General features: G+C 42.9%; 1 protein-coding gene across 10 annotated transcripts in view; it reads left to right on the top strand.

The window, feature by feature from the left end:
* Window positions 1-26,306, top strand: part of LOC139381512 (ankyrin-3-like) — a 153,416-nt gene extending 127,110 nt beyond the window's left edge. For 2 of the 10 annotated variants that reach the window (XR_011628556.1, XR_011628557.1), the window contains 10 exons: window positions 1,152-8,288; window positions 9,137-9,211; window positions 16,764-16,895; window positions 17,631-17,774; window positions 20,068-20,986; window positions 21,270-21,456; window positions 21,785-21,859; window positions 22,339-22,724; window positions 23,267-23,352; window positions 24,187-26,304. Coding sequence is in view for 8 of the 10 variants with exons in the window: in XM_071125118.1 (XP_070981219.1) it covers window positions 1,152-8,288; window positions 9,137-9,211; window positions 16,764-16,895; window positions 17,631-17,774; window positions 20,068-20,986; window positions 21,270-21,456; window positions 21,782-21,859; window positions 22,339-22,422; window positions 22,608-22,745 (8,894 nt within the window). In the remaining 2 variants the exon portion in view is untranslated. Of the gene's footprint in view, window positions 1-1,151; window positions 8,289-9,136; window positions 9,212-16,763; window positions 16,896-17,630; window positions 17,775-20,067; window positions 20,987-21,269; window positions 21,457-21,781; window positions 21,860-22,338; window positions 22,951-23,266; window positions 23,353-24,186 lie in introns of those variants that run through there. The other 8 variants (XM_071125119.1, XM_071125126.1, XM_071125121.1 and 5 more) reach the window with 7 other exon arrangements.
* The last annotated feature ends 1,087 nt before the right edge of the window (window positions 26,307-27,393 follow it).

Here is a 27,393-nt window from a genome sequence, read left to right as displayed (position 1 = left end):
TCTCAAGTTTTGAGGGAGCGTGTAATTGGCATGCTGACTGCAGGAATGTCCACCAGAGCTGTTGCCAGAGAATTTAATGTTCATTTCTTTACTATAAGCTGCCTCCAACGTCGTTTTAGAGAATTTGGCAGTGTGTCCGTCCGGCCTCACAACCGCAGACCACGTGTAACCACGCCAGCCCAGGACCTCCACATCTGGCTTCTCAAATAGCGTGATCGTCTGAGGGGCGGTGGGGGGTTGTACTGAGGAGTATTTTTGTCTGTAATAAAGCCATTTTGTGGTGAAAAATGAATTCTGATTTGCTGGGCCTGGCTCCCTAGTGGGTGGACGAACCCATGAACGAAACCCTGCCCCGTCATGTAAAATCCATAGATTAGGGCCTAATTTATTTATTTCAATTGACTGATTTTCTTATGTAAACTGTAACTCAGTAAAATCTTTGAAATTGTTTCATGTTGCATTTATATTTTTGTTTAGTATACTTTGCAGACCCTCTCCATTTTGTGAATTTTTTCCTTGTTTTTGTCTCATAAAATTTGTGAAAACTACTGGCATTGCAACATCCAAATGTCAAATATAATTATTATCTTGTAGCGTTTTCATTCTTTTGAAGAACACCTCACTTTTATTGGCTTAGTGATTGTTCAGGGCATTCATTTATTGTGAACCAATCAATAAGTGAACCCTTGAGACAATTATTGCACTAATAATATACTAAAAGGATTGTGGGGTCATTTTTGGCATTGGAAACATATGACCATGGTGTGCACCAAACATATAAAAGGCACTGCAGCAAAACGGCAAACAGACAAAGCACATCAATGGTTAATAGAATGGTTGTGTTGTTGTCTTGGTATGTTTGAAATGGTTTCTTCTTCACTGTTATGTCAAGCATTTTGTTGCCACGTATGCTTCATTGTGTGTTATCTTGCATCTGTTCTATTTTGTGACAGATCATTGACCTTAAACAATCACTATTCACCATATCTTTGTTTAGATAGTAATTGACGTTTCATAAATTATATTATTCTTACTGCTTTGATTAATATTGGCCTTACTGACTCCAACTTTCTCTCTCTGGTTTCTCTGTTTTTATTATTTCAATTATTTTCCGTTGAATTTATGTTAAATCTTTGGTTTGGTTATTCAAGAAACAACTGATCGGAGCTCGCCGAGAACACAGCCTACTGGCTACACTCACAAACCTGTCTTTTCAACGAGATCTTATCAGGCGTGGTCGGCTGTTCCTGTCTCCGTCCCTGGCCAAGCCAAGTCTGGATTCGGTTCCCACTCCAGTTCATCGTCCAACACGCCCACTGCCTCTCCACTGAAGTCTGTGTGGTCCATCACCTCAGCGTCCCCCATCAAGTCCAACATAGGCGGCTCACCGGCCCATTCCATCAAGTCAGTCAGCGACATAGCTTCCCCCATCAGGTCGTACAGGACCATTTCATCCCCAATAAAGACTGTAGTTCAGCAGGCCCAGTACCCAGTTCAGGTTACCCCCAGTCTCCAGTCATCGCCAGTCAGAAGCATTCCAGACCATGTTTCCATCAAGGGACTGGCAGCATTGTCTACTAGAACCTCTCCTATCACCACTGGTGGAGGGTGTCTGCTAGAAAGGTCATCAATCACTATGACGCCACCTGCTTCCCCTAAATCCTCACTGAACATGTACAGTTCAACTCTTCCATTCAAGGGTGTCATTGTGGGCACTGGCACCACAGCATCGTCCTCTCCTATAAAAACTGTTCCTGGCCTCTCCTCTGTCCGGTCCAGTGCAGACCCCTCAAGCCCCTCAAGGAGTCTCTTTTCCTCCCTCTCATCACCAATTAAATCCAACACTCCTCCTAGTGCTGCAGCTCTGATCAATGGAACAGTATCCCCTACAAAGTACCGCTCCTCCTCCCCCACGTCCCTACTCTCCAGCAGCTTACAGGGGAGGATACAGGCAACCACCAATGCAGCAACAACAAGCGTAAATGCAGCCTTTGACGAGGTTGAAAAAACGTTCAATTCCTGCTCTGCCTCTGGATATGGCACTCTCAAGTCCATGTCCTCCTCAGCGTCATCCTCTTACCAGTCCATAAGATCCTCAGCCTCTAGTTCCCTATATGCCTCTTTACGGTCCCCACTAAACCCACCAAGCCCAATGACTGTCCCAGTGTATTCAATTATAAATGTTTTGCCAGAACCCCAATTTAAAAAGCTCCCTGAGGTGTCAAAGTCAGCTGCTGCCCTCTTGTCCCCTCGAAAAACTATGCCTGCTGAGACAAACTCTCAAGCCCAGTCTTCCTTTGCCAGAACTCTGTCACCTGTCAAATCCCCCTTATTCATGTCCCCGGCTGCCCTAAAATCCACCACCTCATCCCCTCTGTCCTCCAGCCAAGAGATACTGAAGGACGTGGCAGAAATGAAAGAGGACTTGATACGGATGTCTAACATCTTGCAAACAGAACCAAGTTCAGCCTCCAAAGGTTTCCAGTCTGACTTCCCCAAAGAGGCTAGAATGGAGGACGAGGAGCCTTACAGAATTGTAGAGAAAGTGAAACAGGACCTGGTCAAAGTTAGTGAGATACTAACCAAGGATACGGCAAAGAATAACAAGACAGCTTTTAAAACAAATACAACAGACGAGGTACAGTTCTCTAAACAAGTGCCAGTGGATCCCCAGCAAAGCAACTGGAGTTATCCACCAAGATATGAGACAGTGGTCCCTCAAATCAAAACTAAGACTATACCAGACAGAGATTTCAATCTATCGAAGGTAGTAGACTACTTGACAAATGACATTGGCAGTAGCTCTATCTCAAAAATTGCAGATGTAAAGCATAGATCTGATGAGGTTAGACGAGAAGGAGAGGAGAAACAGAAACGTATGCTTAAACCTGAGCACAAGCTGAAAATGCCACCCGCAAACATGCGGTCCTCTGCCTCAGAAAAGGAGCTCTGTAAACTAGCAGATGTGCTATTTGGGCCTGATGCCATGTTAGAATCTCCAGATGACATCTCACATGACCAGGACAAGAGTCCCCTCTCAGACAGTGGCTTTGAGACAAGGAGTGAAAGGACGCCATCTGCCCCACAGAGTGCAGAAGGCATGGGACCCAAGACGCTTTTCCAGGATATTCCACCAGTAATCACGGAGACAAGGACTGAGGTTGTTCATGTTATTAGGAGCTATGAGTCTCCTGAAGATAACAAGCAACCAATGATGGAGGATACAAGGGCGGTTAGATACATTGATGCTGAGCCCAAAGGGCTGAATGCATCCAATGTGGACCAAACAAAATCATTTCAGATGAAAATCAGCCCGGACGATGACTCGATGGGCAAGGGCATGCGAGTTAAGGAAGAGACCCACATCACAACTACCACCCGAATGGTGTACCACAAACCCCAGAGTAAAGAGAATACATCAGAGAGGATTGAAGAATCAATGTCAGTGCATGATATCATGAAAGCTTTCCAGTCCGGCAGGGATCCCTCCAGGGAACTTGCTGGACTGTTTGAGCACAAGGCCGGCAACGATGACACATCACAGAGAGTTCTTGAAGATATCAGCTCAAAGCCCAAAGTTGAAAGAATAATTGAAGTTCACATTGAAAAGGGCAACAAAACTGAACCAACTGAGGTCATCATCCGGGAGACAAAAAATCGCCCAGAGAAGGAGATGTACTTCTACCAAGGGAACAGTGGAATGTCACGACAGGGAGAGGAGGAGCCTGAAGAATCGCTCCCCTGTTACCTAGAGTCTTCCAGAGTAAACACGCCCATGACACAGGAAGATGATAGTCATCCAAGCTCTGAACAGCTCATGGCAGACGACTCGTACAAAACCCTGAAGCTACTCAGCCAGCACTCTGTGGAATATAATGATGATGAATCATCAGAACTCAGAGGAGAGTCTTACAACTTTGCCGACAAAATGCTTCTCTCTGAGAAACCAGACTCGTCTCACTCTGACACTGAGGAGTATTTAACGGACAGGTCTCGTTTTCAATCCCCAGATAGGAGTTGTTATAGTCAGGGAAGGTCTAGTGGATCAAGGCAAGAATATATTTTGAAGTCATCAAACACAGACAAATCAGGTCAAATTGCCAATGTAGACGATAACTTTGACAAACTAACACTGTTGCAGTATTCCTCAGAACCTGGTAGCCCAAAGCACTCTGTTTGGATGCGTGTCACTGATGACAGACAGAGCAAGAATAGAGAAAAGCTGATATATGAAGACAGAGTAGACAGAACTGTTAAGGAAGCAGAGGAAAAGCTTAGCGAAGTCTCTCAGTTTTTTCGTGATAAGACAGAGAAACTGAACGATGAGCTTTCTTCCCCTGAGAAGAAGTCCCGTAGGTCCGACTTTAGGGAAACACGATCAGGGCCTAGCTCTACGCACAGCAGTCCTGAAAGATCAGCATACAGGAATGGGGGCAGTGGTGAAGAATGTAGAGACCGTTTCAGAGACAGGTTTGGCTCCAATGATAGAAAATGTGCTAGTTTACCAAGCAGCCCAGAGAGGAGAGTGCTGCTACAATATACGGATGACAATAGAAAACCAGGGGATGGCATCTCACAGGGCAATGTGGGTGATGCCTCTAAACCTTTTCAAATGTCATCCTCCAAAGTCAGCGCTGTTAGGCTACATTTTGAACAAGAGGCTCAAAAGCAAGATACGGGTCCACAATGGGGACACACGTCAAATCCCCCAGTAAGAAAACTCCTGGAAAGTAAGCTGCCTGTGTATCAAGTTTTTGCAGGCTCAAATATCCCCAAATCACCAGACAGTCCAGGATGTACAAGGAAGGTTCTAGAAAGTGAGGTAAGAGGATCTAGTGGACCAAGCCCCAGTGCTAATAGGTATATTTACTCATCTCCTAAACACGGCACAAACGGAAATGAACAGGAAGAAAAAAAGTCCTTCAAAACTTGGGAATGTCATGGAAATGGAAACTATCAACCCCAAGTGTCAATTCACAAAGACCACAATTCACAAAGAGAACAGCAGGGTTTTAGAGATGGAATAGCCAGAAAAGATGAGACAACCAAGAAAATAATTTACACAGAGCTTGTGGTCCGAGAAAACCCAAATAGTACCGGTGGTCTAAAAAAAAACTCGGAATCGCAAATTCCTGTTAGAATGCCATCTAGTTTCTCAGAAAATCATCAATCCACTTCATTAAAATTTGATACCTCTGTTAAACTGTGTGAAAGGCCAGGGTTACAAATACCTACTTTAGCTAGAAATAGGTTACACAGCGGCTCTGAATCCAGAAAATCCACAAACGGCTCATCAGTAGAAACATCATCTGATTCTTTTGATAGTAGTCAGTCAACTGTAGTGTGTAATGGTATAGATAGCGATCAAGTAGGGTACTTGGAAAACATTGTTATTGAGGGTTTCAAAGACATCAAACCTTTGCCAGTTTATGTTAGCATCCAAGTGGGCAAGAAATACGAAAAAGAAACAGCTGAGCAGCTGGGAACATACAAAAAGATAGTGAGTCACGAGAGCCGAACAGTGCATGAGACACGGGGAGCGCGTTACACCATTAAACAAAAACAGACCCCATCTCCTCAAGGCAGCCCAGAGGATGACACTCTAGAGCAAGTTACTCTCATGGACAGCTCTGGCAAAAGTCCTGTTACTCCTGAGACACCAAGTTCTGAGGAGGTGAGCCTTGCCTCCAGAACGCCAGATTCCGTGATTGGATACATGCCCGGAATGCCCATTCCAATAGCAGAGGAGTCTGAAGAAGACGAAGGAAAGACCTTCGTCTACAAGGAGTCTCTGCCAAAGAAAACCAAGCCTTCATCAGAACCCTCCAACCGAAATCAGGAAACACTGAAACGACACAAAGAGAAAAGAGTCGCTTACATTGAGTTTCCCCCCCCTCCGCCTTTAGAGGCAGAGCATTCTGACCCTGATAAGAGGGGATCTTGTGCCTCCTCAGAGGCTGAGACAGAGATGATGGAGGTGAACCTCCAAGAGGAGCATGATCGGCACCTCCTTGCAGAGCCCATCATCAGGGTTCAACCTCCCTCTCCAGTTCCACCTGGAGCAGACGACAGCGACTCTAGCGACGATGAGTCTGTCTTCCATCCCATTCCCAACAAAAAGTACACCTTCAAGATGAAGGAGAAGGAGGAAGGAGAGAAGCGTCTAAAACCCCAAAAGCCTGAGAGGAACGGAAACAACAAGGAGTCAGGCACGAATGGCGTTGAAAAAGAAGAGGATGTAGACTTAGAGAAAAATGGCAACGACCAGTCAATCACAGACTGCTCCATAGCCACAACTGCTGAGTTCTCTCATGACACAGATGCCACTGAAATAGACTCTCTCGATGGCTATGACCTTCAAGATGAGGATGATGGATTGAGTGAACAAGACCCTAAAACATCAAGCCTGTCCAATGACGGCAAGACATGTGATCGTTCCTTTAGTCAATCAAAGCTTGAAGTCATAGAGGAGGAGAAAACACCAAGTGAGGATGGAGGGGATAATGGGAAAGCAAACTCAGACCAAAACACCGGAGATGAAAAAGACTACACTCTTGAGGGAAGACATCCAGATAGACAGGGCGATAGACAAGACTTTGCAGATAACTATTTTCGTTGTCAACTCGAAGAGGAGTTAAACTCTACCTTCAAAACAGTCGCCACGAAAGGCTTAGACTTTGACCCCTGGTCAAGCAAAGGGGGAGAAGGAGAAGGAGTTTTTGATGCCAAAGCGAGAGAAGAAGATCCCAAGCCTTTTGGTTTGTCTGTGGAGGACAAATCGCAAGCCACCACTCCAGACACTACCCCTGCTAGAACCCCGACTGATGAAAGCACACCGACTAGCGAGCCTAACCCTTTCCCCTTCCATGAGGGGAAGATGTTTGAGATGACGCGCAGTGGTGCAATTGACATGAGCAAGCGGGACTTTGTTGAAGAGAGGCTTCAATTTTTCCAGATTGGTGAGCATTCCTCTGATGGGAAATCAGGGGACAAGGGGAGAGGGGGCAAGAGTCCAGGGGTAGTTACCTCTCAGTCAAAAACAGGGGAGAGGGGTGAGGGGGTGAAGTTAGAGACTGCCACAGAAAGCAGCACATCAGCAAAGTGCAGCCCTGCACAGACTGGCACTGACACTGGCTGTACCGATGCGCCTTCTGGTGACACAGTAGCCGAGACCACGTCCTCATTCACGATTACGGCCTCTAAAGTTGACCCCAAATTACGCACCCCCATTAAGATGGGAATAGCCATTACAGTGAAAAAAGACTCGGGGGATCACACAGATTATAAGGCAGAGATGTCAGAAAGTCAGATGCCAGAATACATTAGCTTGGAAAACCAGTCACTGGGGAGTCAGTTTAGCGGATACAGAGACCCAAAGCTGTCAGAAAGAAGAGATTACCCTGCAGAGAACTGCAATAACAACAATAACCTTGAGTCCTCTAGCGTCCAGGCTAACTATATACAATGTGGCAGTGTGGTGTTTAATTTGCAGTCGTCTTCTGAACCCACCCTTCAGAAAGCCAGTAGGATTGAAGCTTTGTTCTGTAGAGACTCTCTAGAAGTAGAAGAAAACAGTGTTCAGGCTGAACAAAGACAAAGTGAAGCCATCAAGGAAGCTGAGGCGAAGCAGCAAAAGTCGAGGCTGCCTGTCAAAGCGCCAGGGTGGTCGTTCCATACACAAGGCACAGCAATAGGGAAGCAAAAACCCAAACAGGTTGTCAAGGCTGAGGTGAGGAGAACAACAGAGCCTGTCATTGCCAAAGTTGAGCCCAGGTCTAGAATCCCAATCAAAGATATTAAAAAGAGCAGCACACCCAGCTCCCCAATATCAGTGCAGGTAACAACTCAGTCTAGCAGGGAAAGAGTAGCTATACAGTTTCCCTCCAGGTTGCCCATCAAAGACAGGTCTCAGGTTAGCTCGTCAGGTGAGACGAGTAGGGAGAACGCCAGCGAGGTTTGTAAACGCACCATCGAGTACTTAAAGGGCATTAGCGGGGAGACGCTAAAGCTGGCCAACCGCCTATCAGACGACGAGAAAAAGACACAGGGAGAACAGTCCGAGGAAGACAGCACCTCCAGGAGCACCTCTCTGTCGGACCCCTCTCAGCCCTCCCGCTCGTCGAGGTCTGGTAGAGGCTCGAGAGCTGTGGCCGGGGCCTTGTCCGTAAGGGCAAAGGTCGACAGGGCCTCCGGCAGTGAGAGGAGCAGGAGGAGTAGGCGGACTGGTGGGAAGGAGGGCAGTCAGGTTGCGGGGCCTCGGGCGCCCCCCGTCGCGGAGATCAAGCCTAGTTTGTAAAACTTTCACACTTGTTAAAACCTTAGTTGCATGAAGTCGTTGTGATTGATTGCCTGTGGCGTGTTTATTCTCTTCAAACAGTAGCTGTCATTCTGTCATCGTCATCTATGTACTGTGTACTGTACTTGTCCTTGTCAGACTCTCCTCCTCCCCTCAACCCCTTAGTTGTCAGATACCTCAGCATGCCAGAGTAGTGACTGGTGCACTGGCACAGCCAGTCTCCTGTTGACGGCTACTGAGTCTGTCTATCTGTCTGTCTGTGCAGGGTGGCTACTGAAAACAGCAGTTCTAGTTTATTCTATTTCATGGTCAAGTTGTGTCTCTGAGCTAATTAGCCTTAGCAAAAACAGAAAGGTTGTCCGCATGTGTGCTGTGTAGTCCCATTTAAGAACTATGAATCCACCCTAGAGTTCCTACGAGTACATGACTCTTTTGACCCATTTTACATTATTTTGTTTGTATGGTTCTTATGATAGTTACTGCCTGCTTAGAGGACACATATTCACAAACATTCACAGAGCACCTGTGTCCAAATAACACACTGTAGTCCATCATATAGTGTCTATTCTGCCTTTTCTTGCCATTCAGGAAACTAAATCTGAAGTGCTGTCAGCCTAAACAAGCCATTGAATAATAAAATGCACATTTACAGTAAACCTGTTGATTCAATATGTATATATCAAACACAGAGGAGAGGCTGCAAAACACTCAGTCTGCTTTTATATAATTTGGAAAATACCACACTTGGCCAGAAAAGGAAAGAGTCCTCTGTACTCCTATTTCAGTCAATAGAAAAGGTACTGAACAGTGTTGATTATTTAGATTATCTCTGCCCTTTAGGTCCTCAGAGTCCCTGTGAGCGAACAGACCTGCGGATGGCCATTGTGGCCGACCACCTGGGACTTAGCTGGACTGGTAAGGAAATACTGCTCCCTGGTCCCAGTACCATCTGTCTTCATGGCTCTCTCTTCTTCTGCTTTCCCCTCTCTCAAGAAAACAACATAGATATTACTGTGAGGAAACAGTGCCCTCTACAGAGTGATGCTCTTCTTACACTGCAGCTCTACATACTCATGCATGTGCAGAAATGGATGCCTTGAACTGATGCAGTGTTAATTTCGTCAACAAAAATATTGACTTAAAATATTTGTAAAACACATTTTTCTGTGGTATTTGATGAGACTATAATTTACTAAATAGATCCACAAAAAAGTATAACTAAATGACAATTATTTTTCATTTCAGTTGACTAAAACGAGACGAGACAAAATGATCTCTGTAACTAAAATCTCACTTCTAAGTGGACTGGACAAGAGTTTTTGGAGTGATTAAGAGCTTTTCAGTAATAAGGATAATTAATATTAACAGCACAGATATGCAGCGCAAGTTCTGTTCAGCAGTGGGAAGGACGAGCCGCACCCGGTACATACAGCCTACATCATCTGCTGAGCTGAGGGGTAGCAAGTGATGAGTGTGGGCAGACTTCGGCCTGGCTGTTCCGCCTCCGATTATACACATCACGAAGGAGACTCTTTTGCTTCCCTGTAGCTAACCAATCACCACCAGCCTTCTCAGCCTGGTCTCAGACTAAACGTAACATAGTAAATGTCAGTCCGGGACACTCAAATTAGTATGATATGTTATGTGTGGTCAGGGTTGGGGAGAAACAGATTACATGTAAGTGATTACAGAAAACCGTTAACTGTCATCCGTTATGTTACCAGCTAAAATATTGTAGTCCGATTACAGATACTTTTGCAAACCTAGATGGTTATTTTGAAGATTACTCTTAAATTCAGAAAGGATGTTTGCGGGAAAAAACTTTGACACGTCTCTTTTTTCTCAATGGCATTCAAATTAACAATGAAAAAGGTGCAAGTTTAAGTTTGTTCCATCTGAGCGAGTCTGACAACAAGTCAGAGACCACTATGATGACACACCAAATAGGTTTGATGGATCGCGGGGAAAGAACAATAATAGGCTTTTGTAGGCTACAGTACAAGCTATGTCTTCCAATGGTGCAACTTCTGTCGTCATCCAAAGATTATCCAACTTAAATAAACCCTTGGAGGAAAGGATGACAGTAGTGGTGTAGTAGTTCATGCCCTTGTGGATTGCGCAGATGATTACGGGTCTCCTCCCATGTGTTAATCATCGTGCGTGTGTTATTTATTCAAGGTACTCCTCGCTCTTTTTGTTTGGGTTTCAACCCTGTGTTTTTATAGTGTTTGTTTGGTCTTCGTCCCCGGTCCTTTACACGGCACGCCATAATTTGGGTACAATTTAAAAAAACTTTTACACATTCCTATGTCTGTCTCCCGATCCTTCATGCCAACGTGACAGACCCCTAGACTTTTTCCACGTTTTGGATAAAGTACTGAGTTAAGTGTCTGTATACTTATGTAAATGTGATATTTCAGTTTTTTATTTTGAATACATTAGCAAAACTGTCTAAACTTTTATAAATTTTTTGCTAATTAATATAAATAAAATAAAAACAGAAATGTTACATTTACACAAGTATTCAGACCATTTACTCAGTACTTTGTTGAAGCACCTTTGGCAACAATTACAGCCTTGATGCATCTTGGGTATGACGGTACAAGCTTGGCACGCCTGTATTTGCTGAGTTTCTCCCATTCTTCTCTACAGATCCTCTCAAGCTCTGTCAGGTTGGATGGGGAGCATTGCTGCAAAGATATTTATAGGTCTCTCCAGAGTTGTTCAATCAGGTTTAATTCCGGGCTCTGGTTGGGCTTCTCAAGGACATTCAGAGACTTGTCCCAAAGCCACTCCTGCGTTGTCTTGGCTGTGTGCTTAGGGTCGTTGTCCTGTTGGTAGGTGAACCTTCGCCCTAGTCTGAGGTCCTGAGCACTCTCTCTCTGTACTTTGCTCTGTTCGTCTTTGCCTCAATCCTGACTAGTCTCCCAGTCCCTGCCGCTGAAAAACATCCCCGCAGAATGATTCTGCTACCACCATGCTTCACCGTAGGGACGGTGCCAGGTTTCTTTCAGACGTGACGCTTGGCATTCAGGCCAAAGAGTTCAATATTGGTTTCCTCAGACCAGAGAATCTTGTTTCTGATGGTCTGAGATTCTTGAGGTGCCTTTTGGCAAACTCCAAGCTGACTGTCATGTAACTTTTACTGTAGAGTGGCTTTCGTCTTGACACTACCATAAAGGCCTGATTGGTAGAGAGCTGCAGAAATGGTTGTCCTTCTGGAAGATTCTCCCATCTTCACAGAGGAACTTTAAAGCTCTGTCAGAGTGACCATCAGGTTCTTGGTCACCTCCCTGACCAAGGCCCTTCTCCCCCGATTGCCCAGTTTGGCCAGGTAGCCAGCTCAAGGAAGAGTCTTGGTGGTTCCAAACTTCTTCCATTTAACAATGATGGCGGCCACTGTGTTCTAGGGGACTTTCAATGCTGCAGAAATCTTTTGTTACCCTTCCCCAGATCTGTGCCTCGACACAATCCTGTCTCGGAGCTCCAAGGACAATTCCTTCGACTTCATGGCTTGGTTTTTGCTCTGACATGTACTGTCAACTGTGGGACCTTTATATAGACAGGTGTGTACCTTTCTAAATCATGTCCAATCAATTGAATTTACCACAGGTGGACTCCAATGAAATTGTAGATACATCTCAAGGATGATCAATGGAAGTAGGATGCACCTGAGCTCAATTTTGAGTCTCATAGCAAAGGGTCTGAATACTTATGTAAATAAGTATTTCTGTTTATAATGTTTTCGCTTTGTCATTATGGGGTACTGAGTGTAGATTTCTGTGGATATTTTTTTTTTAACCCGTTTTAGAATAAGGCTGTAAAGTAACAAAATGTGGAAAAAGTCAAGGGGTCTGAATACTTTCCGAAGGCACTGCATATGCATCATGAGCTTAGTTCAACTGTCACACTCCATGAAAATAATCTTGTTTTTCTCCAATGTTTGTAAACATTGTAAATGTAGCCTAATAACATGGTTAAAACAATATTTTTGATATCATTCATAGCTCTTTCTATTAATCTTAGGGTGGATACATTTCTCCAGGCCCATCCCTCAGCTTTTTACCAAAACACAGGCGGGGCGACCGTTTTGTTATTGTTTCATCCGTGGATTTGTCTTTTAAACAGCTGCATATTATCAAGATATCAAAGTGTCACCAACAAAAAAGGTAAACAATAGGCCTATAGCAAATGCAGCATATGGCATTAATTTTTCACATGTAAATAGCACTTTTTAGTTGTGCTCAAAGCATGCCATTCCATGAGTGCAGCATTTTATTTTTCAACTCAAATGAATGACCCCAATCAGTACTCCATGACAACAAAATCATGAACAGAGTGGGGTTGGCTAAATCCTTAGTTTTGGGGTTATTTGGCTAATCTCTACTTCCATATTTCAAAGTCCTATTCTTGAAGATCAAAGGGTAGAAGAAACCTACATATCCAACCCATAAAGTCAAATGTAACATCCATATATGGCCAGTTATGTCAACGTTAACATTGATTTATCCTGCAATAGATGTGGTTCAATAGGTAACATACATTTGTGTCTTCTAATGCCTTTTAAGGGGGAAATAATCTAAAAGTAACTGAATATAATCGGATTACTTTACTGAGTTTGGGTAACTTTTGGATTACCCTAACTTTGGACAGGTAACTAGCAACTGTAACAGATTACATTTAGAAAGTAAGCTACCCAACCCTGTGTTTGGTATGGTTACATAAGACATATGGGTCGTTGGTCGGGGTGGGTGGGCGTATAACGCAAACGTCTAGTAACCCAGAGGTTGTGAGTTTGAATCTCATCAGGGACAAGTTTAGCTAATTAGCAACTTTTCTATGACTTACTACTTTTTATCTACTTTGCAACTACTTAGCATATTTGCAAACCCTTCCACTAACCCTTTAACCAAACTCCTAAACTTAACCTTAACCATAACCCCTAGCCTAGCTAACGTTAGCCACCTAGCTAGACTTCGTAAAATACCATACGTTTAGCAAATTCGTAACATAGTACGTTTTGCAAATTAGTAAAATATTGCACGTCTTGTAAATTCGTAACATATAATGCAAATTGTAATTCGTAACATGTCATACGAACTTGGTGATGTACATCCACAAATGAATACATCCCATATGAAATGTAACATATCATACTAAATGGAGTGTCCCGGATTTACATACAGAATAATATGAGATGCTCTGAGACCAGTTTGGCCTTCTAGTTAGCTACCCTTTGCCTGGTTAAGAAACACAAGCTGCTTTCCCGAAATTAAAAACAATAGCAGCATTGAGTTGTTTGAATTTGTAGTCTCGCTCAACCTTCCCACTGGGGTGGCAGGTAGCCTAGTGGTTTGACTGTTGGGCCAGTAACCGAAAGGTTGCTGGGTTGAATCCCTGAGCTGACAAAGTAAAAATATTTTGTTCTGCCCCTGAACAAGGCAGTTAACCTATTGTTCCTTAGGCTGTCATTGTAAATAAGTTATTTAAATAACTAATTTGCCTAGTTAAATAAAGGTTAAAAAAAAATTCAATCCCACTGTCCCCACTGCATTTCATAGCCAATATCTGTAGCCAAGTCTCCCTCTTTTCCTCAATGAAAATGGCTTGATTCAAGCATTACCTCTCAAAAGATAAGACCCATAATAGTGGCGCTAATTTCCTTTCTTTCTATTGTGCATTGGCGGGCAGCATTTTACATCGCAGGCTGTTCTAAAACTAGGTTACTTGTAGACCGGACCGTTTACCATTTGTTTAGGCTACACCTTGTTCAGTCATGTTACCTCATTAAAAACCTGGCGCGTGTTCAGCAGCACACAACATTTTGAAAAGTTCAGATAGTATATTTCTATGTAGAACAAACATGCCTCTGACATGTTGAATAAGGAATAATGTCGGCTCTATTCATGGAATTTCTAACTGTAACGTTTGAGAATGTTTTGCAGCTGAACGTGGCCCTGGTAACATTACTAGTAGCCTATATGCAAAGTAACATTTGGTAAATCTCATCAGGGACAAGGGACATCAAAATAAAGGAAAAGGGACATCAAACTATTTATTGACAACATTCCTCTTGCCAATACTCTACATCTGACTGGGTGAATTTTGAGTTAATGTGGACCTAGTGACTCAGACTTGAGCACTTGGACCAGGAATCGAGCACTGGGACTCAGACTTGGACTCGAGCACAGGGGCCTTGGGACTTGATTCAGACTCGACTACATCACTGTACGAAACTGTCATTAGCCCTCGTTCTACTTTTGGACATCAATGTGGCTGCGACGTCTGTGGAACGTTGATAACAATGACAATGATGCGACCGAGTAACAGGTGCAACCCATACAGTGGCTTGCGAAAGTATTCACCCCCCTTGGCATTTTTTCTATTTTGTTGCTTTACAACCTGGAATTAAAATAGATTTTTTTGTATCATTTGATTTACACAACATGCCTACCACTTTGAAGATACAAAATATATTTTATTGTGAAACAAACTAGAAATAAGCCAAAGAAAACAGAACTTGAGCGTGCATAACTATTCACCCCCCAAAGTCAATACTTTGTAGAGCCACCTTTTGCAGAAATTACAACTGCAAGTCTCTTGGGGTATGTCTCTATAAGCTTGGCACATCTAGCCACTGGGATTTTTGCCTATTCTTCAAGACAAAACTGCTCCAGCTCCTTTAAGTTGGATGAGTTCCGCTGGTGTACAGTAATATTTAAGTCATGCCACAGATTCTCAATTGGATTGATGTCTGGGCTTTGACTAGGCCAATCCAAGACATTTACATTTTTGCCCTTAAACCGCTCATTGCCCTGTTGGAAGGTGAACCTCTGTCCCAGTCTCAAATCTCTGGAAGACTGAAACAGGTTTCCCTCAAGAATTTCCCTGTATTTAGCGCCATCCATCCTTCCTTCAATTCTGACCAGCTTCCCAGTCCCTGCCAATGAAAAATCATCCCCACATGATGCTGCCACCACCATGCTTCACTGTGGAGATGGTATTCATTTTTTTATTTTTTACCCCATTTTCTCCCCAATTTCGTGGTATCCAATTGTTTAGTAGCTACTATCTTGTCTCATTGCTACAACTCCCGTACGGGCTCGGGAGAGACGAAGGTTAAAATTCCTCCGATACACAACCCAACCAAGCCGCATTGCTTCTTAACACAGCGCGCATCCAACCCGGAAGCCAGCCGCACCAATGTGTCGGAGGAAACACCATGCACCTGGCAACCTTGGTTAGCGCGCACTGCGCCCGGCCCGCCACAGGAGTCGCTGGTGCAAAGGGTGTGAGTACATATGCATGCACCACTTTTCCGTTTTAATTATTATTATACATTTTTGAAACAATTAATTTTTTCCATTTCACTTCACCAATTTGGGCTATTTTGTGTTTGTCCATTACATGAAATCCAAATACAAATCTATTTAAATTACAGGTTGTAATGCTTCGCCAAAACCTTGCACCACCTGGTGATTGTGTTTCTCTTTCTCTCCCTCTCTGCATTTGTATGTGTGTGTTTGTTTTGTATGTGATTTGTTTTGTATGTGATTTGCAGTATCTATGTGGGCTGAATTAGGAATTTAAATGGCCAGATCATTATTATATGTTGTTATATGTGTTTGTCATATTTCTACTTTTGGGAAGAGAATAGGATGTTATGCAGAAAGACATGTTGGTAGGACAAGGATATATATGTACACTGAGTACACCAAACATTAGGGTCAGCCATAGTGGTATGGTGCACCTGGAGCAAAGTAGGCTTAAGTGCCTTGCTCAAGAGCAGGTGTTCTTAATGTTTTGTATACTCAAGTGTATGTTTGTGCACATGTCAGGGACTTATGTTTACTATAGGTTAATGACGCAATACAAATGTGATGTAACTAAAATGAAAGGGCATTTAGATGACTAAAATGGCCTACTGTTTTCGTCATTTTGAAAGCAACCAAATAATTATTAAAATTACAAGAAATGTTTCCTACAGTCAAATGACCAAATCGCCCTCTAGTGGCCCCATGGGTGGAATGTTTATAACAAAAAAATATAATACATATTTTTTAATAAAGAATATTTTTCTTAATTTCATAATTCAATAAATAAAAAAATCAATAATTTTTTAAATGCAGAAAATCCAGTTTCCATGTCAATGCTTTTTTTAAATGTATATTTCAGTCTTTGATGTATATAAAGTTTAATATTGGGATGCAAACAAAAAATGGAATACATTTCAACTATATCTGACATAGGTAGGTGTCTTCTTTTTTAAAGTCCTTAACCATGTGTGTGAGTTGTATACTTTTGTTTCAAAGTGATTTGTTTAAGACTACCAAGAAACACTCTGTTACCCTGATTTAGCCCACTGCAGTAAAAAATGTATGATATTTGAGTCAAAATGACTAAGACTAGACTAAATCCTAAAACTGAATTGTGTTGTGATGTAATGTATTTTTGGATGCGTTTGCAGAGCTGGCTCGGGAAATGAACTTTTCTGTCGACGAGATCAACCACATCCGAGTGGAGAACCCCAACTCCCTGACAGCGCAGAGCTTCATGCTGCTAAAGAAATGGGTCAGCCGGGACGGTAAAAACGCAACGAGTGAGTGTCTCTCCTTCTCCCAAATAAATTTCTACCCACTATGGCTTTCTCTTCTATCACATCTCACGATTATGATTATGTACTAGTGGGCGGCAGGGTAGCCTAATGGTTACAAGTTCAAATCCCCAAGCTGACAAAGTACAAATCTGTCGTTCTGCCCTGAACAGGCAGTTAACCCACTGTTCCTAGGCCGTCATTGAAAATAGGAATTTGTTCTTAACTGACTTGCCTAGTTAAATAAGGTAAAATAAATACTACAGAGTACCTCGCTACTGTATTTTTCATGTCCATAAAAAGGGCCTCTCATCCCTCTCTCCTTCTGAACTCCCTGTCTTTCCCTCTCTTCGTGTCTGTGAATATTTCATACTGAATGACATTGAAAGGACTTATGTAGAAGCAGAATGGCTTCTACGTTTGTTAAGATTCCTAATGCAGCTGTCATTCAGCTTAATATGAAGTCGCATATTATGTTCATGCTCCTACTAAGGACATAATGTTTAGTACAGGAAAATATAATTTGGCCCAGTCTCCTTGTAGAAGAGAAGAATACGGCAACCCTTTTTTCACCTTCACACACTGCAGTGTGATTGTAAACTATTTACTTTGCAGGAGTTATGACAATGACAACATCTGGGTTAAGGAACAGTGCATGTTGTTCAGACAACTGTCATATTGTACAACAAACAGTGTCTTGTCTTTGTTGGACTGACTTTCTATGGTCTGTTTTCCTTACAGCGGATGCCTTAACTGGAGTGCTGACCAAAGTCAATCGGATGGATATTGTGACTTTACTGGAGGGGCCGATATTTGACTATGGTAACATTTCAGGCACGAGAAGTTTTGCCGATGATAACGCTGTTTACCTGGATCAGGCTGATGGTAAAGTTTAGCTCCATCTAGCTGACCTCTTACCTCTCCTGCTACCTCTTTTGTTTTTGCCTTACAACTGTAGCAAAAATAAGAACAAATTGCCTGGCTCTACTATTGAATGCAATTTGCCTATGGAGACTACAGTACCCTATCTTAGACAGGCTGATGTCTGACCCTTCGCTTTCTGCTTTTATTTGTCCGTTTCGGTCTAACCATTTTCTGACACTCAAATGAGTGTGAGGAAATGTCAGCATGCAGAGTCCCATGGGTTCACTTTTAACTTAGTCAATTCAGGAAATGTATTTTAATTCACTTTCTGAAATGTCTGGGTTCCTATTAAATTGACACCAGCCAACCCTGATGATGAGAATAGCATGTTAAGCCCAAAGATTTTCTAGAGAGGTCTTGATTGACATGACCTTTTGTATTATTTAAGCCCTCCTAAAATCTAATTGCATTTGTGCTCCAAGGGTTTTGTAAGATGAATTGATGACAAACACTAAAACTATCCATAATGCTAACCAGTTGCATGCTGTAACACACTGCTTTCACCTGATTACCTTGTACCTTCAACAGGGCACTACTGTATAAACCCCTTTGTTCCCTAATGCATGGAGTAGCCATAGACTCAACAGACAGTCTGTTGTACTTTGTTCATCTATAGCTCTAGATCTGTCTAGTTCTCTAGTCTACCTCCAGTTCCTCTGAGCCCTCCCCGGATAGAATGACAGAGCTTCGTCCTCTGTGAAACCAGACTACCTTCCTCCTCTTACGCGCTCGTCCATCTCCACAGCCCAATCTCCAGGGCAGCTTATAACAGCTCCTAACGGCTTATTAAGAGTATAGTGCCGTCATCTCTACACTTCCCCATCCCCTTCCCTGCCACCTCATCAAAATCATCTCTGTCCTCTCATTCATCCCTGTCTTGTCTTGCTAATACGTGTTTGTATTTTGTTAGCTTTTTTTGTGTGTCTTTTGTTTCTCTTTTATCGTCGTGTGTCCTCACCAGTAGCATGCTTTGTTGTTCATGAGAGCGCCTCCACCTCTGCAATTCCAGTGTCGCCCTCGATTAAGAATCATTCCCTAAACCCTGATTCATTTTTGGTCTTACAGACCTCCACACCTCTCTCCCTTACTATTCCCACACCGCTGATACCCAAGTTATGAATCCTCTGTCTCACTCATGGGCCTCACACCTTTACCCCCATCCCCACCACCCAATCCAGCTCCCTCTCCTCTTCCATGTCTCCTTCTCAACCCCCAGTCACCAAGTCTTCAACCCACTGGGGACCCCAGTCAACCCACACACCTGTCCTCTACTCCCATGCCCCAGCTCTCTCCCTCATCCCTTCCAAGTATCTCCCTCAATACTCAGTTTTCGAGTCCTCAGGCTCAACCCACTGGGGAACCCAGTCAGCCTACACCCCTCTCCTCTTCTCCCATACCCCAGCTGACTCCTTCATCTCCTCCTCAGTCACTAAGTCTTAAACCCACAGGAGATGCCAAAGTCCTCTCTTCTTCTCCCACCCCCCAGCTGTCTCCCTCTGTGACCCTATGCCAGTCCCACAGTCTTGAATCCTTAGAAACCCCATTTCCCACTTTGTCCCACCCTGTCCTCCCCCTAATATCACCTGCAGGGTCTCACTGCCCTAGTCCTGACCCCCCCCCCCCTCTCATCCGTTCCCTGCCCCCCTGTCCTGCGTGTCAATATCCCTGTGTCCCCCATACGTTCTCCTTCTGCACCTCCCTCTTGGGTTCACATCGACCCCTCTACCCTAGAAATCTTCATCTAAGCCCCCTCCTATCGTCTTTCGTCTTTTCTGTGTGAGCATGACTAAACACCCGCTCAACTGTTAACTAATAAAATCCACTCATCACACATATGGACATTTCTACCATTCCTTACTTATTTCTGTTTTGTTTTCTTATCCCATCTCAATGGCTGCATATGAACCCATCCCTTTAAAGAACAAAACTATCTTGTCATAAAACTGTTAAAAGCTGTGACAGACATAAGTATTTATTGTTTTTGTCTCGGTGTAAGTATAATTTGTTTTATACCATTTTTACGTTGTGTTTCTCTAAGGTAGTTCTCAAGTGAATCAAAAGTGCTGCATATTGTGCTGATGATTCAGGACACCAGTGTCCCCTCTGAGGGTCACCATAATTAGTGGGTGTTTTGTTGCATGCTCTATAGCCAGTCTCTGTTCCATTGTCCATGTCACTCAGTCCATGTGGTGTGTGGTTTATGTGGGATTCCTTGTGTCATGTGCGTCCATGTGAGTATATCATCTCCCAACAGATTATCACTGCATCCTAGTGGAGCTGCAGTCCCCAGCCCAACTGCACTCTGACCCTTCCTTCACAGAGCTCTACTCTGAACCCCCTACCCTCACCATTGACCCCGAACCTTCCCCTGTCCAGCTCAAGCCAGACCCTCCTATCTTCATCCTCACCCAGTCCGAGTCCTGGGCCGACCACATGGAGCCTGACTCCTCCACTAGGAGCCCTTCTAGACCCTATGAGCTGTCCCTGTACATTCCCACCCTTGACTTAGATCCCACCGCTGCCACCAACACAGGAATGGCTGAAGGTGACCAGGTGCTGATAGTGGAAGAAGAGAAAAAGGAAGTGGACATAAGCCTCCAACAGATGTCATTCGCTTCCCCTGAACAGTGTGAAGTAGAAAAAGAGGTCAAAAAGCAAGTCTCCTTCTTCTCATCATCTTTGTCCTCCCCATCATCGCCTTGGCAAGCACAGCAGGACAGCAGACAGGCAGGGGCTGAGGAGGTCGTGAAGGGAGATGGTGAGGAAGTGGTAGAGGCAGGTGAGATGGTGGAAAACGGGGATAAAGTGGTAGAAGAGGGGGACAATAAGATGGTCTTGGAGGGGGGTAAGGAGCGAGAGAATGGGGCTGAGGTGTTGGGGGAGCAGGGAGTGTCTGGTTCCACTGAGGAAAAGGATGGAGATGAAAATGAGATGACAGAAGACAAGTTGAAGACGCTGTTGGAGGATATTCATTTGGAGGAAGGCTCAGAGGAAGAGGAGGGCGAGGAAATGACGGAGGCCAAGGTTCAGGAGATTCTCAGTCAGGTGAAGCAGGCAGAAAAAGACATGTGTTCACTTCCAGGTTGGCACAGTGAGACATTCAGCGTCAACGTGGAGCCGCCCACACCCGGCCGCAGTGTGAGCTCAGACCTGCTAGACCGCCAGGAAAATAGGTACACAAAAACATATATTCCATCACTGCTATGGATTAAGGATAAATACACTTTGTGTACATCTACAACTGGGATTCAATATCTTCGCCTCAGTCTTTTGGTCTTTTTTCATAATCTGCCTTCATCACAAACTATTTGATCAATAAATTTGATACCAACCCCATCCTATTCTCAATATTGATCTTTATCTTAGTCAATGTTCTCTGAATTGTAATCCTTAACCATTAATCCGAGTTTCAATCTAAGTCTCAACCTTACTCTTTTTCCCAATCTCTCCCCACAGCCAGGAGAACTCCAGTGACTCCGCCACCTCTTCCTCTAGAGGGGAGCCAGGGAGGTCCAGGCACAATGGCGATCACACGGAGCTACCACCTCATGACGGGTCACTTCCTCTATCGCAGGACTCAGCCAACAGAAGAGCTGGACATGGGAAGGAAGAAGGCGTACTTGTGTCTGAGAAGAAAGTCCAGGTAATTGCAATGTCTATGCAAGATAATGTACTGTAAATGTTTTTGTACAATGTGTGTCTGCTACAGTGAATACGGCTCATCGGGTACATCACTGTTGTTTCTTTTTCACAGTGACACAAACTGGATGTCCATTCTTTTAAATCAACTGGTTGACTGTAAATTTAACTTCACCCTTTTTTCCAGATGTGCCATTGTTTATTGTTGCTGATGTCAGAAGAACCTTGGGAGTGTGTGACACTAACAAATTCTCTCTCGCCTGCTTTTTTGTGTGTTTTCTATATCCCCTTCTCACTGTCTGTAATGTTGCTTTACCTGCACTCTTCAGCAGCGTTTTAGTGAGTCTGGCACTGATGAGGAACAAACCGTCACCACCAGGGTGTTTCGGCGCCGGGTCATTCTTAAGGTACCCTGCTGAGACTGGGTGAAGGTTTGGTTTAGGTTTGGCTATAGATGGTTAACCTAGCTTTGCCTCTGGTGTGCAGTGGACTGGTGTGGCTCGCTTAACTGACAACTATCAGTGGGAGAAAAAGGAAACTTCAGAAATGTTTGTTTGAAGTATTTGTGTGTGTGTGTGTGTGTGTGTGTGTGTGTGTGTGTGTGTGCGAGTGTGTCCTGGCCTGGTAACCTGCTTTCATTTTCAATCAAGGATAATTTTGTGTCTCACTGTTGCCTCTGTGATGCCATTTAAAGGGACATGCCACGTTCATTTTGTTATCGTTTCAATCAACAACTCTTGGGGAATTCTAAAATATTCTGTCTCTAGAGGTTTGCTTGCAGTTTGATGGTGCTGTTGCTGCAGAGTGTGTTAGTGGTTTGCTGTTACACTGGCTGAAGTGAATTTGGACCAGTTCTGATTGTAGTCCTAACCATGAGCACTTACAGGGAGAACAGGCAAAGAATATTCCAGGCGAATCAGTGACAGAAGAACAGTTTACCGATGAAGACGGTAACATCATCACTAGAAAAGTAACTATCTGCCTCTGCCCTCGTCCTAAAAATACACCTCTGAATTATCATACCCACCTTCTCAAAGCATCCTCGAAACTCTCCTCCCAAAACATCCTAAACCCTATCCACTTGTGTTTGTGGGTGTATCCCGGCCATACCCTCTCCATCTTGACCATGATCATTATCTCCTCCCCTTTTCCCAGGTCATCAGAAAAGTCATCAGGCGGGTGTCCATGCCTGACGACCAGGGCGGGGACAGGGGAAGGTGGGACCGAGGAGACCTCTGGCCTTGCCCTTTCTCACTGGAGGAGGAGCTAGAGGTTGGCATGACGACAGAATAGGCCGCATAGAGGGTTGCCCCAAGGGGGTTCTGGGGTTCTGAGCCTGAACAGAAAACGGGTGGGGACATTAACTCAGGATGTGGTCGTGGGATTCGACATTCGAGTTCTGCTGCTATTGAATTTAAACACTCACTATGCCTTTTAGAATTGTGTGTGATTTCACTTCACGGTATCTTGCTATCTGCGTATGTGTGTGATGCAAACATTTGCCTCTGTGGTCTGGTTTACTGCTTTCAGGTTGATGGTTTCAGGTTGCTAATATTAAATCATCTCACATGTTGCTTATCTCTGGTCTAGCTGCACTCGGGTTGCGGTTTTCAGGTTGCTGTGTTGGGTTACTGCTTGCCAGGATGGCTCTCAGGATGTGGGGTTTTGAAATTGGCCTCATCTCACACACTGTGTGTGTGTGTGTGTGTGTGTGTGTGTGTGTGTGTGTGTGTGTGTGTGTGTGTGTGTGTGTGTGTGTGTGTGTGTGTGTGTGTGTGTGTGTGTGTGTGTGTGTGTGTGTGTGTGTGTTGCAGCAAGGAGATGGAGCTAAAAGCAGGAGGAAGGAGGAGAGGTTGGGAGAAAAGAAGCTTCACTCGTAGGGCTAGCTGTGCTCCACCAGGTACTTTACCAAATAGAGTGCTTTACCCCACCACTTCTCTAATAAACTCATTCATTTCTATCCCCTGTCACTGTTCAGTGGTGTGCTCAATATTTTCTGTTCCATTCCCATATACATGTTTAAACTTGGTGCAGCTCTGCTCCATTTCACTATACTGTACTTGTTCTCTTCTGCAATGTTGTCCACTGTACTCTCCTGTCCTGATGATTCACGTATTTCATTCTACTTCAAACAGACCTTTATGTTTCAAACTGAAAGCCTGACTCTTGTCTGTTTTGATTCTGGTTACATCAGCTGTGTGGTTGGGTGACTAGTCACAAAGAGACCCTGGATAATGCTCAAAACACACCTCAGCATATATTGTCACACAGACACTCTCTGTCTGTCTCTCTCTATCCACTAAATCCCCACAAAGGCCAGCTCATAGACAGTACTATCGTGTGGGAATTGCATCAAAGAGAGGTCGCTATCTGATTGGTTACTGTTAATCCCTGAAAGGTGTTGCTAGCTATATGCATCAGTGAAATATTCAGTTTAAGCAAACCTGAATAAAAAAAGAGTAGTGGCACTCTCATGATCTCTGGCTCAGCTGGTGGTTTCCATGACAACCAGGGTGACCATGACAACCCATGGCCCAACAGACTTCTTGATGCTCTCTAGCGTCATCGAGGGAATGATTGCTCCAGTAAATGTGTGGGTAGCTAGCAAAATGGAACATAAAATTCAGATGCTATGATGTAGTGGTATTACATCTATCAAGTAATCAGAATTAGTAATAACTAAGGGACTCAACGTCAACAGCTGCCTAAAATAATTATTTTTCTTATTTTTCAGGTGTGCAGGAATTATTCTCATCGGTTTCCACGGCAGAAAGTTACACACAACTAGAAACTAAAGGAAAATAGGACATTTCAGCCAATACTTCCAACGTGTGGTTTTCAAGCGTGAAGAACTTGACCCATCTGATTTTAGCATGAGCATGAAAAACTCACTCCCTGTCAATTGAGGGATCTGGAAGGTTCTCACCATGGAATCTGAATTCTAATTGTACAGCTCTCACTTCCTGTGGTCTATGGACCAGAAGAATTATGCTTCCTGTGTGCCATTGGTGTCATGAGAGCTTTTGAGGAGCATTGTGGTGACACTGAAAAAGGACTCCATTACAGAAAAACTACAAGTGGTCATGAGAAAAAAAACATTGGTGTCTTGAGAGCTTTTGAGGATCATTGTGGTGAGACTGAAAAAGGACTCCATTACAGGAAAACCACAGGTGCAACTGAACATACACTTCCCTGTGACCAAAGATGGCACAAAAGCTCAATTCTAGTAGTAGGAGAAAGAAACTCAACAAAATTACACAAAAACAAGAGGATCACTTCTGATCCACCTCCAACACTCGCCTTATATTTTTTTCTTGGACCCATAAATGTCAGGTTGTAAATTGCTGGGGGTTTTGTTTTCCTTTATAAACCTGAAAATAACAAGACTTTTTTCTGTATAGAAATTACAATCTGTACAATTCTAAAATGATCAGTTACAAGATGATAATGCAGAGGAGAGAACTTTACAAGTGCTTTCAACATGATTATCAAAATGGTTCCACTTTTTTTGGAAGATTTGAGTGAACTTCACATGTTGTTGTATAATGAATTATTATAGCAGGTATAACATTTGTATATGAAAAAAACTGGTTTGATTTTAACAGAGGAAATTTCCAGAAAATCTTCTGCAAATTTCAGTGATTCCCAAAATGGGGATGTATCTAATTCTACAAAAACAGTCTTTCAGAGTACTCATATTTTCATGCATGCCTTTCACATTATTTTAAGTAAAATTTGTACAAGTTTGAAAACACTGTATTAAAATTAGAATTAAAACCCTTTATCTGTGTACAACTATAGCCTTAACATTTGTCACCAGTTTTATATTTGAAATTAGAAAAAAAATAAAAACCATAAGTGTTTTTTTTGTCTCGGACGAGGAACAGTATGAAGAAAGTTTGTTCTATAGCTTCTTGAGGATTACCGTTTGTCTATGTACAACTGAAGGGCGGCTTCTGCAGGGTTTATCATAAATGCTATGAGAAAGGAGTAATCTGAATGTATATGCTAGAAGACTGTCTCGCTGTAAAATTATAAATGTATTGTGTGTATTGGCTATAAGGTGTAGAGGTCGCTGTACGCTGTAAGACTGTTTGTAATCATTTTAGCAGTGTGTCAATTGGTTTTATAAAGGCTGCTGTGGTTTTAAAGACGAGGGTTTGGGGTTTTTGTGAAGTATTTCCTTAAGTTTAATCTACTCACATAAAGACACACAAGGCATTCTTTGATTGTAACTCTTGATAGCATATGTATGACAAAAACACTGGATGGTCAAAACGATTATTTAAGCATAAAATAAATTGTGTTGAATTATGTGATCTTTTTAGGCTTGAGAATCTGTATGCAGTGTCTAACTAGCATTGTTTTGATAGCTCATTGGCGATTACTTTGCATTAGATCTTCTCTTTGTATTGATTAGACTAGAGGCCCATGTAGTTCAAGTGTGGTGTTATTCTGGTGTGAAGGCTCTGACTTAGTGTGATGATGTTTATGCTGTGGACATGACAACCATGTAAAGGACTTCATTTCTTTTGACAAGTGAAGCAATTTAGGGTATTGTATCATATATCCTATCTTACATGTCAATCAGGGGGTAGAGGGTCATTTGATATGGTTGAACTATCAATTTTGTCAATTTTGTTTGATATGTGTTTTCAACTGAGCAAATTTTTTCGATGTACAATTCTTACTAACAGAGTGAAGCCATTGAAATGTAACTATTCTAGCACTTTGGTTATTCAAAGTCTTCTTTTAGAGGCTATAGAAGCAATGACGCCACCACAATGTTTCAAGGGTCTTAAAAAAAATGTAATTTAAAAACAAAATAAATAAAAAAGCATTGGTTTTGAAATATTTTGTTTCTGTTTTATCTTTGTGTTTATGTGATGCCGAATCTATTATGTTTGTAAGAAATTCCAATGGGTTGTGAAAGGTTTAGGCTAAGAAAAAAAAGAGGTTGGTAGATATATGTAATGTAATGAATGATTGATTGAATAATTAGCCAGACAAAGAAGAGGTAGTAACAAAATAAAATGTTCAAGAAATGAAATATTCTGTAAAGTGTATTTCTAAGCACTTTCAATATAACATCACAGTAAGCGGCAGGTAGCCTAGTGGTTAGAGTGTTGGGCCAGTAATTGAAAGGTTGCTGGATCAAATCCCCGAGCTGACGAGGTAAACATCTGTCATTCTTCCCCTGAACAAGGCAGTTAACCCACTGTTCCTAGGCTGTCATTGTAAATAAGATTATGTTCTTAATTAACTTGCCTAGTAAAATAAAGGTTAAAAAACACATGCTTTTAGTACATTTATTATACTTTTGAATGAGTTAAATGCAAAAAATATATACAAAATCAGTAGCTAAGCCAGAGATGAACACATCTTTGACATAAACTGTCATACCTTGGCATGTTGGGGTGTGTTCTCAGTTCTACAGTCTTTTCAGATCTACAAAACCCAAGAAGCCATCAAGAAGTGTCAATAGGGACACCTGGACTGCTTCCTGATTCTCCACCCTTTTCCAGAAGTGTCAGATGCACATTCCCTGTCATGGATTTAAAGGAATTGGTGTAAGCATTAGCTGGAGGGAGTTTCCCCCATTGATAAATCCATGTGATCAAGTGTCGCAGTGCACACTTGTGGAGAATCAAGACGAGGAGTTGATTTCAAATTTGGTCACAGACATACAGTACCAGTCAAAGGTTTGGACACACCTACTCATTCAAGGGTTTTTCATACATTTTTACTATTTTCTACACAAAATTATATTGTTCATGCACTGCAAATGTCCATTAGACTACTGTTGGATAAAGCAAAAGATTAACAGCTTTGCCCTCCTTTTATTTATATTTAACTAGGCAAGTCAGTTAAGAACAAATTCTTATTTACAATGATGGCCTACCCCAGCCAAACCCTAATGACGCTGGGCCAATTGTGCGCC

The sequence above is a fragment of the Oncorhynchus clarkii genome, chromosome 23, assembly GCF_045791955.1.
Source record: "Oncorhynchus clarkii lewisi isolate Uvic-CL-2024 chromosome 23, UVic_Ocla_1.0, whole genome shotgun sequence".
NCBI classification, from domain to species: domain Eukaryota; kingdom Metazoa; phylum Chordata; class Actinopteri; order Salmoniformes; family Salmonidae; genus Oncorhynchus; species Oncorhynchus clarkii.
The sequence above is the reverse complement of the archived record's forward strand: the minus strand, read 5'-3'. Positions and strand labels throughout refer to the sequence as shown.